A 14,905-nucleotide genomic window follows, 5' to 3' on the forward strand; every position below is an offset into this window, starting at 1 on the left:
AGTGGAATGGGAGGTGGGCGGGGCGGGGGGGGGTTGGGGTGACTGGGTGATGGGCACTGGTGTTATGGTATATATTGGCAAATCGAACTCCAATTAAAAAAAAAAAATCGGGATCCCTGGGTGGCGCAGCGATTTAGCACCTGCCTTTGGCCCAGGGCGCGATCCTGGAGACCCTGGATCGAATCCCACGTCGGGCTCCTGGTGCATGGAGCCTGCTTCTCCCTCTGCCTGTGTCTCTGCCTCTCTCTCTCTCTCTCTCTCTCTCTCTGTGTGTGACTATCATAAATAAATCAAAATTAAAAAAAAAAAAACCTGTCAAGATCATGAAGCAAAGCAAGCAAAGAGTAAAAACTGTCACTGACCAATTGAAACTAAAGACATGATTACTAAATGTTATGTGCAATCCTCAAATGGAAAAAGAACATTATTGAAAAACTGGTAAAATCTCAATAAAGTCTCAAATTTGGTTAGTAGTAACGTAAAAAAAAAAAAAAAAACAAACCAGGCAAGATCATTTTGAGTGGTAAAGGTATAGACTCTTCAATAGACTGTCAGAATGGTAAAGCACATTGGAACCCATCTAGTCCAACATTCACAAATGGAAATTGAGGTCCCAAGGTGGGGGGGGGGGGTAGTAATAGTCTCAGGAAGAGTATTGTTAACGGAGAAACTCTTATCTTAAAGCAAAGGATTGGGCTCTGGGTTTGAAGTTCAGTTGAAGAGGTTAACATCTGCGTGACCTGGGGCCAGGCGCTTAGCTTTTCTGAACCAATCTCCTAGTCTCTAAAATGAGGATAATAAGAACTCACTTCAGAGAGTTGTGGCGATTAAGATCACGCACGTACAACTTTAATCTGTGCCTGGCTGAGCCCCACAAGCCAACTATTATCCCTGTTCCCTCTTTAGGAGAAAGGTCTTTTTTTTTTAGGTCCTTTTCTACGAGAAAACCCATCCTTTCTGTGGTCAGACCCCATTCACAAGGTCAGAGCAGAACAGAAAGTGCTTTCAAAAAGGGCTGGGAGGTGGGCGCTGCAGGAACCAGAACCCGGCCACCCTGGGCGGCGAGCACAACCCCCCTCGGCAAAGCCCGTCTTCCATTTCCTCCCCGTCCTTTTCGGGAAAGCCAAGCTCCCCCCTCCCGCCTCCTCCCCGGTCTCCCCACGCGTTCTGCAATCTTATTTCTCTGCCTCGCCAAGTCGCCGGCCCCTCTGTGCCCGTGTGTCCCTCCCCGCGGCGGCGAGGCGGCCAGGAGCGGGGCGCCGCTCCCCTGCACGCCCGGTTCTTCCCCGGGGCTCCAGGCGGCCGCAGCTGCGCTCCGAGGCCCGGGAATCCCGCGGGGCTTGGCGCGCAGGCGGGGGGGGAGGCGGGGAGGAGCGGTTTCTCGCTGCGCGCCTCTCAGGAGCATTACGGCAGGGCTCGTTCCCGGCTCCGGCCGCCAGCCCCAGCCTCCCGGGTCCGGAGCTGGGACTGGCGGAGGCCGCGAGGGAGGGAGCGCGAGCGAGGAGGCACGCGCCCGCCCGTCCGCGCCCAGACCGCCGCCGCCGCCGCCGCAGCCATGGCCGAGCGCCGCGCCTTTGCCCAGAAGATCAGCAGGTAAATGTCGGGCGCCGGGGGCGTCGCCGCCGCCGCCGCCGCCGCCGCCAACGCGGGAGGAAGAGCCGGGAGCCCCCCGGAGCCCGGCCTCGGAGGCGGGTGGGTGTGGCGACGCGGGCGCGGGGATCCGGCGGCCTGGTGCGCGGCCGGGCGGAGGGGCCCGCCGAGGCCTCGCGCCGCCCTGCAGCCCCGGCCCCCGGGCTCGCCAGCGCGCGCCCCCGCCGCCTCCGCCGGCTCCCCGGCTCCCCGGGCCTGGAGTTCGGCCGCCGCTCCTCGCAGGCCGGCTGGGGGGGCCGTCGGGCCGCCGCTCGGCGCTCCCCGAATTCTTTGTGTCCCCACCCCCGGGCCGGCCTGGGGCCGCCGCGGCGTGTCGCGCCCTCGCTCTCCCCGCCCACCCCGCTGGCCCCCTAGCGGGCGGAGGCGCGGGGGTCCGCCCTCTTTTCCTCCCCAACAAAAGGTTGGGCGCGCGCGGCGGGCTCCTGGCCGGGGGCAGGCCCCCCCACCCCGCGCCCTCACGCCCCCACCCCTTCCCGGGAGATCTCCCCCGAATCCTCGGTTTGCGCCGGGGAGGCTCCGCGTTGCAAAGTGGGCTCCCTGCACCCGGAATCTAATAAAACGTCTGGTCGGAGTGGAAAGTTGGGAGCTTGTGGTCTGCAGCTGCCGGATCCCGCACGGATCGTAGGGCTGGAGCCTGCTCTTGGTCCATAGCCTGGGAATCCGACTGTGCGCCGGCCGAAGGCGGGTGATGGGCAGGGTCCTCCTTACACCGGCCCTTTGGCTCCTACGTGACGAGGCTGGAAGGAAGCCCGCGGTCACGCTGGAGGTTTCCGAGCCTTTTACCTGCCGGTGGCGGGTGGGTCGCTAGCACCCAGAACGACTGCGGCAGGGGACTCTAACGTTTGTCGACTCCCCTTGTAAAACACACGAAGGCGTAAGACCCTAGACCGTGTTGCTTTTATTATGATGTCCCGAGAAAAGAAGCATTCGAATGCATTACTTTTTTTTTTTTTGGACAATTTTATTTCAGTGGCTCTGGATCTTTGTAGTTTGCTGATCTTTCTTGTCGATTTTTGGACCGACCAGTTTTTTTCTGAACTACCTGGACTTCCATAGCGTTACTCTGTTGGGGCACGTTTTTCCTTTAAAACTGACATCTTTTTGATTTAAGCTTTGTGCTTAATTTTTCTTTTCTTTCGAGCTTCAAAACACATATCACCTTTTATCCTTAAGAGGGAAAATAGTAAGGGGTTCCTGGCTGGCTTGGTCGGTGGAGCAAGGGACGATTGATCTTGGGGTTGTGGGTTTGCCTGCATTGGGTGTAGAGATTATTAAAAAAAAAAAAAAATATATATATATATATATATATAGAGAGAGAGAGAGAGAGAGAGAGTCTGGTCTCAGGCTATGCCACGGGTTCACAAGTCCTGTTATTTTTCTAACTTGGCACCTTGATCAAATTATTTAAGCTCGGGCAGCCCGGGTGGCTCAGTGGTTTAGGGCTGCCTTCAGCCCAGGGCTTGATCCTGGAGACCACCCGGGATCGAGTCCCACGTCGGGCTCCCTGCATGGAGCCTGCTTCTCCCTCTGCCTTTGTCTCTGCCTCTCTCTCTCTCTCTCTGTCTCTGTCTCTGTCTCTCATTAATAAATAAAATCTTAAAGAGTTTAGCATGGTGCATGGCCTTTAGTAGCTATCACTGAACACTTAGGAATAATTGACATACCCTAGGGAGTTGTGATAGAGTTAATATAATAGGAAATTATCACTTTTTTTTTTTTTTGGTAAAATAACTGGGTCTTGTTTTTGAACACAATGCCATTGAAAAAAATGTACTACTTGACATACATGCTTAGTATTAATTTCTCTTTGATAGAACTAGATTTTGCTGAGAACACGTGTTGATCAGGAAATTACACATTGGGGAGTTAGATATGAAATATATATGATATCTGTTCTCCATTCTTGGAGTTTTTGCTCAGGTAAGACAACAAAATACAAGAAAAAAAGAAAGTATCACAAAATAACACAAAATTCAAAATAATAAGCCTCGTGAAGTTGTCAAAGTAAGTAAAGCAATGGAAATGAGACTTGCATTGATTGGAGAGATACTTAGAAGGTGATTGGTGATTGGGTGTGGGAAGTGAGGAAGATTGAGGAGTCTGGGATGACATCCAAGTTTCTGACTTGGGCAACCAGGTGGATGATGGAAGTGGTCCATCCTGTAAGGGAGTACAGGAAGAAGAAGGAATTTGAGGGTGGGAGATGAGGTGGGAAGGAGATGATGATTCTGTTTTGGGCATGTTGATTTTGAGGTGATGATTGAGCATTGAAAGAAATATTTATTAGGTTGTTGGTGATGTGTAAGATGCAGAAGAGGTACTGGGCTGGAGGTCAATAGATTTGGGAATCATCAGCAAGTAGATTGTAATTGAAGCCAGAGGAGTAGATGATATAGTATGGGAGGAATGGGCATATTAATTTGGAGGGAAGACCAAGGATAGAACTGTTACAGATGGTGAATTATTGCGATTGAAAGGTACTTTCATTCTTGTTACCAAATATGGCCTAATAATACTTTTTTTTAAAGATGTTATTTATTTATTTGAGAGAGGGAGAGTGTGTGCTCTGGATTGGGGGCAGGGAGAGGGAGAAGTAGACTCCCTGCTGAGCAGGTGTTCCCCCCACCCCCAAGCGGGGCTCCAGCCCAGGACCCAGGGATCAGGACCTGAGCTGAAGGCGGCCGCTCAGCTGACACCACCCAGGTGTCCTAGCTGTATAATAATTGTGAATAAATTCTTGTTCTGCTTCTTAGTTTCCTACAGCAGGAAGTATAGCACATACTCTGCAGATAAATTGCTTGGGGTTGACATTCTAGCACTGGCCCTCATGGAATAAACTTGGGCAAATTGCTTTACTTCACTTCTGCCTTATTTCCCTATTATAAACTGGGGATAATCGTAGGACCTACCTTACAGAGTTGTAAGAATTAAAAAATCAGTACCTGTAAAATGCTTAGAACAGTGCTTTCTCCAGAAGTGTCCAGGATCAATTATTTTTTTGTTATTACAATATTTATAATGTGGTGTAGGACGATCTCTTGGAAGTGATGTCTTTTCATGACGTGCATATATGAAATTTGTTGCTCTGTGAAAAGCTTCTCGTTATTTGAAACCTTATTTTTCTTCTTTTAAAGCTCTATGATGGGGAAAAAAAAATAAAGCTCTATGATGGTTCCAGAACCTTTACTTCAGAAAGAATTATACTGATTTCTTTTCTGGCTCAGTTATTTCCTAACCCTTTGCATTTAGTGCTGTTATTTTTTGAGGCTCTGATTTTGTGATTTTCCAAAGCTTTTTATTTTTTAAGTTTTTAAAAAGATTTATTTATTTATTTTAGAGTTAGGGCAGGAAAAGGGGGAGAGGAAGTCTTAAGCAGGCTCTGTGCTGAGCAGGAGTGCTATGCCAGACTGTGTCTCCTGACCCTGGTATCAGGGACCTGAGCTGAAACTGATAGTCAGATGCTTAGCCCACTGTGCCACTCAGGCGTCCAAAGCTATTTATTTATTTATTTATTTATTTATTTAATCACTGATTGTGCTACTTACCTCAGGTTATCATGGAAAAGCAGCATGTATATTTTGTTCATATCAATTACTGCCTATTGTTTGTTCCCTGTACTTTTGGAGGACAAGGCCAGTGGGTTGTTAATTACTCCCAAAAGAGTCACCCCCCTAGCATATAATAGGTACAATTTGTGGAATGCTTACTGTAGATTAATGATTTTGTTTGGATTATTTTGTCCTGTTACTTGCTATTCAGCGGTAATGATGAACATTTGGATACACTTAAAGCACTTTTTACTACATTCCTCATCTTTATTACCCAGAGAGGCGGAAGAATGTAGTAAAGAAAATAGGCACGAGGTCATATTGCACAGGTTGAAATTTTGCCTATACCACATAATAGCTATATTATTCTGGGCAGTTGATCTAATCTCCCTGTCTTGGTTTTCTCTTCAGTAAAATGGGGATAAAAGCATCTGTAGATCATCATGAAGATTAAATAAGTTATTACATGAAAAAAAACTTAGAACTGTGCCTGAAAAGTAATAAGCATTCAACAAATATTAGTTGTTGCTATTATTATTCTATATTATTTACAATTTTTTAAAAGATTTTATTTATTCATGATAGAGAGAGAGAGAGGCAGAGACACAGGCAGAGGGAGAAGCAGGCTCCGTGCAGGGAGCCTGATGTAGGACTGGATCCCGGGTCTCCAGGATCACACCCTGGACTGAAGGCGGCGCTAAACCGCTGAGCCACCTGGGCTGCCCTGCAAAATATTTTCTGAGGTAGTTCCAGATTTTCTAACAGTGCTACAGTTAGCATCTTCAAAGTTATCCTTATCATACTTAATCTTTCCTTTGTTAATTTGGTATTGTTTTGTTGCCTGAGAAGCAGAATTTAATGAAAAGCTTTCATCAGATTTTTATTTTTGAGGAAAACCTTATTACATAAGTAGTATTTCCTGGACATAGGCTTATTTATAACCTCATTTTCTTTCTTAGTTTTGAATCTGTTCATAACTCTAGCTGTATAGGCCCAATATTTCAGTCTACTTTGTTTACTTCATTATCAAAGAAATTCTTTCCACATAATATCAACTACTTTATTACTGCCTTTTTAAAAAATCACTTTGGACACATATACCTCCTTGGCCTTTTGTCATACTTATCTCATGAACTCTTTTTTTTTTTTTTTTTTTTTTTAAGATTTTATTTATTTACCTATGGGAGACACAGAGAGAGGCAGAGACATAGGCAGACGGAGAAGCGGGCTCCCTGCAGGGAGCCCAACATGGGACTCCCAGGATCTGAGCAGAGGGCAGATGCCCAACCATTGAGCCACCCAGGTGCCCCATCTCACAAACTCTTAAGGCCGAATGTCCAACCTCTTACTTAACCCCTGAGCTGCAGATTAGTTTTGGAGGGAGAGCAGAATGCTGCAGAGTTGATCTTTTATTAGTGAATATCTTCCTATTTGAAATGAGGTTTACGCTAAATAATTTCTCCTATTAACATCTTTGTTTCCCTATCCCATCTTTTTTTTTTTTCATACCCCATCTTTTACTGAAAAGTTTTGGATCATCTAACATGAATCCATTATAACCTTGGCATGCTATTGTTCCTGTATGTCATTTAACCATCTTTCTCCTGAGCCTCTAAGGTATCCCATCCCTAAAAGTTTACCTATTTTTTTGGCTTTGAACCTCATTACCTTGCCACCTCCCTCAGAACCTTGATCTCATAAATTTTTCTTTCCTTTCTAGCATCCTCAATCTGTATCTTTTTATGGATGTTTCCCTTAAACTGTAAGACTTATTTTGCCTTTCTCATCATAAAACAAAGAACCATTGAATTTAGCTGCCAACCAGTCATTCCTTTTTCCTAGTCACATTTCTCACACGTATGTGGTGCAGTCACAACCACTTTCTGCTTGTTCTCGTCAGTCCTTGGGCCATATGGCTGTGCTTTCCATGGTACTTTCTGTGTACTTGAATTATGGAATGCTTGAAGATTAGGAGCCTTTGACTTTTTTCTTCATCACTGATTTCATGAGCTACTTTTTTTTGGGGGGGGGGTTGTCTTTTTAATTTTTCTTGCCATCACCCTCATGCCCCATATTTTCCCCTACTTTATATTTCTTTTCTAAGCTCTTTGATGACTGCTCTGTGTCTTTATCTCTAGTGTTGGGCACACAATCTGGTCTAAACCCGATATGTAAGACATGTTTGAATGAATGCCACCTTGGAGCATCTTTTATTATCCCACTTCTAGATGACCTCAGTGTAGCTGGAGCTGATTTAGTCTCTTACCTCCTGTAATTCAAATGTGTTGCAAATGAAGTTTCCTTAAAATACAGCTTTTATCATGACATCTTTTGTTCAAGAATATGTGGTGACTTTCAACAGTGTTAAACCCAAACTCATGCTCGCATTTTAAAGTCATCTATAGGTGCGCCTGGGTGGCTTAGTGAGTTCAGCATCTGCCATCTGCTTCTGTCATGATCCCAGGGTCCTGGGATGGAGCCCTGCCTCGAGCTTAGAGGTGAGCCTGTTTCTCCCTCTACCCCTCCCCCTGCTCATACTCTCTTTCTCTCTCTCTCAAGTAAGTTAAAAAAAAAAAAAAGTCATCTATAATCTGGTCCTTCTCTTACTGTTTTATTCTCGTGCTTATATATATATTATATATATGTATATATATATATAATATATATATATTTGTTGAATAGAATTATATATTATATATTATACATATAATACATATAATATATAATATATAATACATATACATATGTATATGTATACATATACATATAATATATACATATTATACATATAATACATATAATATATACATATAATACATATACGTATATGTATAATACATATACATATAATATATAATATATATATATATTTGTTTTTAATATCTTTTATTATTTATTTATTCATGAGAGACACAGAGAGAGAGAGAGGCAGAGAGAGAAGCAGGCTCCATGCAGGGAGCCTGACGTGGGACTCGATCCCGGGTCTCCAGGGTCAGGCCCTGGGCTGAAGGCAGCGCCAAACCACTGAGCCACCCGGGTTGCCATCTAGCTTATATTTTAGACCAATCTATTGTTTTCCTTGTGCCCCCACAAATGCTCCGCTCATTTCCAACTCTAAGTGTTCCATTGTTTTTTTCTTTTTGATATATCCTTTCTCTTCTTTTCTAAATCTTACCTTTTTCTGCAGACCACTGTCCTTACTTTTGTGATAACCATTTCCTTGCTTTTCTTTTTTTTTAAAGATATTATTTATTTATTCATGAGAGACACAACAGAGGGGTGGGGGGGCAATATGAAGTAATGGCAACTATGTACAGCAACAGTATTGTGGGAGTGTGTGTTTCTTCAGCTATCTTACAAAACAGTTTGGCATTACCTAATAAACTCTATGATAAATACAACTGCTATGAGCAGCAATAAAGAATACCTAAGGACCAGCAATTCCATACTTGAGTATACCCTAGAGAAACTCATACACATGCATACCAGAATATATGTATAGGAATATTCAAAGGAACATTGTTCAAATAGCCAAAAACTGGAAATAATCCAAATGTCTACCTAGTAGAATGGAAAATCATGCTATATTTATACAATGAAATAATATAAAGCAAGGAAAAAAAATGAACTCCAATTGCTTGTAACATTATGAATCTCACAGATATAATTTTGAGCAAAAGAAGCAAGACAAAAAAAACATACAACATACAATATAATTCTATTCAAATTATTTCAAAAACAATATTTTCAAAAACAGGTAATATTTTATTACCCTGTGGTCATTAAGATTTTCATCTATATTATCATAAATCTTCTAGTTGTCTCCTTTATATCTTATATTCCACCTGGACTTGATATGTGTATGGTGTGAAATTTTAATTTTTTTCCATGTAGATTATCCTTTCCCTGTTGACCTGCCCTGCCACCTCTGTAATAGATTGTGTATCCTTCTTTATTTGTAGTTCTTTGTCTTTTGTTCCATTGGCCTGGTTATACATATTTTCACCAATTATAAACAATTTGGTAGAATAACACCCACATCATTTAAAAGAGTATCTTGACTTCTCTTAGTCCTTTGATTTCCTTGTATATTTTAGAATTTACCAACCAACAAACAAGCAATCTCTAGTCTTATTAGAATCTGATTGGGATTACATTGAATCTATACATCAGTTTGGCAGAGAGATGATGTCCTTATAATATTGAGTTTTCAAGCCTTGATCATGGTGTATTTCTTCATTTATTTAGGTCTTCCTTATATCATACAACAAGATTTTATAATATTCTCTGTAAGGTTGTTGCATATCTTTTGTTAGATATTCCATCTGTATACCTTGCTAAACTCATGTCAGTTCTAAAAATATATGTGAATTTTGTATTTTCTATGTAGATAGCCATATCATCTGGAAATTATGAATTTTTGTTTCTTCCTTTCCAAACCTTATAGCTGATTTACATTTTGGTCTTGCTCTGTGGACAGTTATCTTGGAAAAATCTAATGTAGATTATTGCCATTTCTGTTTAACATTGTATTAATACTGAGCATCCTCATTTTGCTTATTATGATCTCAGAGAGAAAGCTTTCCTTTCTATGTTTCACTTCATAGTAAGCCTAATGGTTGCTGTAGGTTTTTTTGTAGATACCCTTTTAATCTGAGTTCCCTAGGGCGGCCCTGGTGGTGCAGCGGTTTAGCGGTTTAGCGCGGCCTTCAGCCCAGGGCGTGATCCTGGAGTCCCGGGATCGAGTCCCACGTCAGGCTCCCTGCATGGAGCCTGCTTCTCCCTCTGCCTGTGTCTCTACCTCTCTCTCTGTGTGTCTATGAATAAAATAAATAAAATCTTTAAAAAAAAATAATCTGAGTTCCCTAGAAAACAGAGACTGAGACCAGGATTAAGAGTTGAGGGTTTATCTGGGAGACATAATCCCAGGACATCAACAGAAAAGGGAAGTGAGGCAGAGATGGGAAACAATGTAAGGTGATACTTTATCTTGTTGGGCACTGCTTCACAAGGAGCTGGAGAGAGATTGTTTGGCAGGTGTGCTGGCTTGGTCACACAGGGTATCTTTGGACAGAGGAACAGTTTCTCACATGATGAGTAGATAGGAGTCTGGAAGAAGAAGAAATTTTATCTACCTGCTTTTCTCTTGCATCCTGTTTTCCATTGATCAATTCAGTCTCCTCAGACAGTGAACTTCTCTTCACTTCTGGGTTGCATCATATAGATATATAGAGCCCTTTGGCAAGCAGTCTAGATGTGTCACTACTTTTTCAGTGGCTTTTTAGAGAGGAGACTTTTTGGTTGCATTTGACAGAGACTCCAGTCAGATTAATTTGCTTATAACTGAATATATCAGGTCCAGGATTACAGATGATATCTGTATCCTCTTATCTTTGTGTCTTTGATAGACTTTCCATGAAATGGTTGCAATGAGAGTTAAGCTCAAATCCTACCATTTAGTTCTGGCAGAAAATATTGAGGAACTCAGTTATTGGTTTGGCTTGTGTCACATGTTCTTGCTTGAACCAGTTGCTATGTTTAGGGATATAGGGGATGCTGGCCATTCCTGGGTCACGTCATTCTTCTTGGCTTGAGGAGAGATGTGAAGGCGTCAGCCCCACCCAATATCAGGTAATGAGTTCCTTACCAAAAAGAAAGAAGGGGTTTCAAACTAAAAGAAAGAGGGGGGGTGGGTGGGTAAATGCTGGTCAAACAAAATGACTGGTATTCTTTAAAATTAAGCATTTTAGGGATCCCTGGGTGGCGCAGCAGTTTGCCACCTGCCTTTGGCCCAGGGCGCGATCCTGGAGACCCGGGATCGAATCCCATGTCGGGCTCCCGTTGCATGGAGCCTGCTTCTCCCTCTGCCTGTGTCTCTGCCTCTCTCTCTCTCTCTGTGTGTGTGACTATCATAAATAAATAAAAACTTTTTAAAAAAAATTAAGCATTGTAACTTGTTCAGCCTCACTATAATTATTTAAATATATAGCAATATAGTTAGTTGTACTACCTGTTAAAATTTAAGTGTAACTGGTGAATACAGAAATATAAAAAAAAAAGCAGTGTAACCTGAAGCAGCTGTGGGTCCCTGTTCCTTAACTTTAAGTGTAGTTCTGACCTTAACGCCATCTCAGCCTTCACGAGGAGGTCGGCTTGGATTTTGTGTTTTGGCTTCCTTTCTGCTACACTCCTGCAGCATCATGAGGTGTTTTCATGTATCCTCTAAGACCAGAAAACTGCACTCATATCAGCCATTTAATGATTTTCATAAACTTTGCTGAAGTTGAGGGATTGTAGTAAGGAGACTAAGGGTGTAAGACCAGCTCTCCTTTTTTTCCCTGTCTTTACCTTCTTTCTCTGTCTGAAAAGCAGTTTCTTCCTCTTATCTTCATAGAGCAGTTATAGCCATACCCATACTTTTTTTTTAAAGACACCTTTATTAGTTACACTTTACATACCATAAATCATTTTAAGTGTACTCTTCAGTGATTTTTTAGTAAGTTTAGAGAGTTGTGCAATTATCACCCACAATCCAATTTCAGAGCATTTCCATCTCCTCCCCCAATCCCTTGTGCCCATTTACCCTCCATTCCTAACCCAAGTCCCCAGCAAGCACTAATTTTTGTCTGTCTGTCTGTCTCTCTAGATTTGCCTTTTCTGAACTATGCAGCCCTTTGTGCCTGGCTTCTTTTACTTAGCATAACGTTTCCATGATTCATCCATGTGGTAGCATTTAGCAGTATTTCACTCCTCTTTATGGCTGGGTAATATTCCATTGCAAGTCTGTAGTACATTTTGTTTATTTGTTCATCAGTTGATGGAAATTTAGATTGTTCTGCCTTTGGCCATTGTAAATAGTGCTGCTATGAACATTCATGTGCAAGCCTTTTTTTTTTTTTTGGAACACCTGTTTTCATTTCTTTTTTTTTTTTTAATATTTTATTTATTTATTCATGAGAGACAGAGAGAGGCAGAGACATAGGCAGAGGGAGAAGCAGGCTCCTTACAGGGAGACCGATGTGGGACCCGATCCTGGAACCCTGGGATTGCGTCCTGAGCCAAAGACTGATGTTCAAGCACTGAGCCACCCAGGCGTCCCCTGTTTTCATTTATTGTGAGTATATTTCTAGGAATGGAATTGCTGGGTCATCTGGTATTTTATGTTGAATTTTTTAAGGAACTGCCAAACTGTTCCACAGCAACTGCACCATTTTACATTTTCATCGGCCGTGTATGAGAGTTCAGATTTTTCCACATCCTGGCTAACACTTGTTAATTGCTTTCTTTTTGGCTGTAGGCATTCTAATGACTGTGAAGTGAAATTTCATTGTGATTTTGATTTGCATTTCCCTAATGATTTGTGATGATTTTTCTTGTACTTATTGACCATTCACATTTCTTCTTCTTCTTCTTCTTCTTCTTCTTCTTCTTCTTCTTCTTCTTCTTCTTCTTCTTTTTTATTCACATATCTTCTTTGGTGAATTATCTATTCCTATCTTTTTTTTTTAAAGATTTTATTTATTTATTCATGAAAGACACAGAAAGAGAGGTGGAGACATAGGCATGGGGTTGAGGGACTTGACCCCAGAACCCCAGGATCACACCCTGAGCCAAAGGTAGATGCTCAACTGCTGAGCCACCCAGGCATCCCTATCTATTCCTATCTTTTGCTCATTTTTATTTATTTATTTTTATTTATTTTTTATTTATTTTATTTTATTTTATTTTATTTTATTTTATTTTAAGATTTTATTTATTCATGACAGACACAGAGAGAGAAAGGCAGAGGCATATGCAGAGTGAGAAGGAGAAGCAGACTCCTTCCAGGGAGCCTGATGGTGGTACTTGATCCCAGGACCCGGGGATCATGTCCCGAGCCAAAGGCAGACACTCAACCACTGAGCTACCCAGGTATCCCGTTTTTGCTCATTTTTAGATTGGGTTATTTATCTTGTTTTTGTATTGTAGGAGGTTTTTTTTTTAATATGTTCAGAACACAAGTCTTTTATTAGATATATGATTTACAAATGTTTTCTCCTTGTCTGCTTTGTTTCTTCTTTTTTTAAAAAAAGATTTTATTTATTTATTCATGAGAGACCCAGAGAGAGGCAGAGACAGAAGCAGACTTGCCACAAAGAGCCTGATGCTAGACTCGATCCCAGGATCCTAGGATCGAGACCCAAGCCAAAGGCAGATGCTCAACCACTGAGCCACCCAGGCGCCCCTTGCTTTTGTTTCTTCATTTTCTTAATGGTGAATTTTGAAGCACAGAGATTTTAAATTTTGATGAAGTCCAATAATACATCAGTTTTTTTTTTTTTTTTCTTATAAGGATCATGATTTTGGTGTTCTTCTCTAAGACTGGCAAGATTTCTTTCTCTGTTTCTACAAGATTTTATAGTTTAGCTCTTACTTTAGGTTTGTGGTCCATTTGCATTAATTTTTGTGTATGATGTGAAATGAGGATCTCAATTCATCTTTTGTGGGACACCTGGCTGGCTCAGTCAGTGGAGCGTGCAGCTCGGGATTGTGAGTTCGAGCCCCGCATTGGGTGTAGAGATTACTTGGAAATAAAAAAAACTTTACATTCATCTTTTGCATGTGACTATTCTATTGCAACACTCTGTTGCAGACTATTCTGACTATTCAGACAATTCTTGTCTCATTGAATTTCCTTAGTACCTTCAAAAACCAGGTGACCATATGTCTCTCTGTCTTTCTTTTTCTTTTTTAATTTTTTTAAATGTATTTGACAGAGAGAGAACAACACACAAGCAGGGGGGAGCATCAGGCAGAGAGAGAAGCAAACTCCCCACTGAGCAGGGAGCCTGATATGGGCTTGAGCCCAGAATTCTGGGAGTATGACTTGAGCCAACTGAGCCACCTAGGCCACCCTAAATGTGTTTATTTCTTGATACTCAATTCTGTTTCATTAATCTGTATTGATCCACTGTCTTTGGATCAGTACCACACTGTTCTGATTGTTACTTTAGAGTAAGGTTTGAAATCCGGAAGTATGAGTCCTCCAACTTTTATTTTTCAAAATTGGCTTGCTCATTCTGTATTTTTTGCATTCCCGTAAGCATTTTAGAATCAACATCAATATAAAGTTTGCCAATTTTATTTTATTTTTTATTTTTTATTTTTTTTTGCCAATTTTATTTTAAAAGATTTTATTTATTCATTCATGAGAGACACACACAGGCAGAGACATAGGCAGAGGGAGAAGTAGGCTCCATGCAGGGAGCCTGATGTGGGACTTGATCCTGGGTCTCTAGGATCATGCCCTGAGCCGAAGGCAGGCACCAAACTGCTGAGCCACCCCGGCATCCCTAAACTTTGCCAATTCTGCCATTTTCCCCCTTTTGGGATTTTGACATGGATTGTGTTGGGTCTGTAGATTAGTTGGGGCAGAACTGCCGTCTGAACAATATTGAGTCTTTATTTTTTTATTTTATTTTTTTAAAAGATTTTATTTATTTCTTCATGAGACACACACACACACACACACACCCAGAGAGAGAGAGAGAGAGAGAGAGAGAGAGAGAGAGAGAGGCAGAGGGAGAAGCAGGCTCCATGCAAGGAGCCTGGTGTGGGGCTCCATCCCGGGTCTCCAGAATCACACCCTGAGCTGCAGGTGGCACTAAACTGCTGCAAACTGCTGGGCCACTGGGGCTGCCCATATTGAGTCTTTAGATCCACAAAGT

General features: G+C 42.2%; 1 protein-coding gene across 17 annotated transcripts in view; it reads left to right on the plus strand.

Moving 5' to 3' along the window:
* The first annotated feature begins 941 nt into the window (after positions 1-941).
* Positions 942-14,905, plus strand: part of DOCK7 (dedicator of cytokinesis 7) — a 218,785-nt gene continuing 204,821 nt past the window's right edge. For 12 of the 17 annotated variants that reach the window (XR_011995971.1, XR_011995972.1, XR_011995973.1 and 9 more), the window contains exon 1: positions 942-1,593. Coding sequence is in view for 11 of the 17 variants with exons in the window: in XM_072730737.1 (XP_072586838.1) it covers positions 1,556-1,593 (38 nt within the window). In the remaining 6 variants the exon portion in view is untranslated. The remainder of the gene's footprint in view (positions 1,594-14,905) is intronic. The other 5 variants (XM_072730743.1, XM_072730744.1, XM_072730745.1 and 2 more) reach the window with 2 other exon arrangements.

Source organism: Vulpes vulpes, chromosome 12, assembly GCF_048418805.1.
Source record: "Vulpes vulpes isolate BD-2025 chromosome 12, VulVul3, whole genome shotgun sequence".
NCBI classification, from domain to species: Eukaryota; Metazoa; Chordata; class Mammalia; order Carnivora; family Canidae; genus Vulpes; species Vulpes vulpes.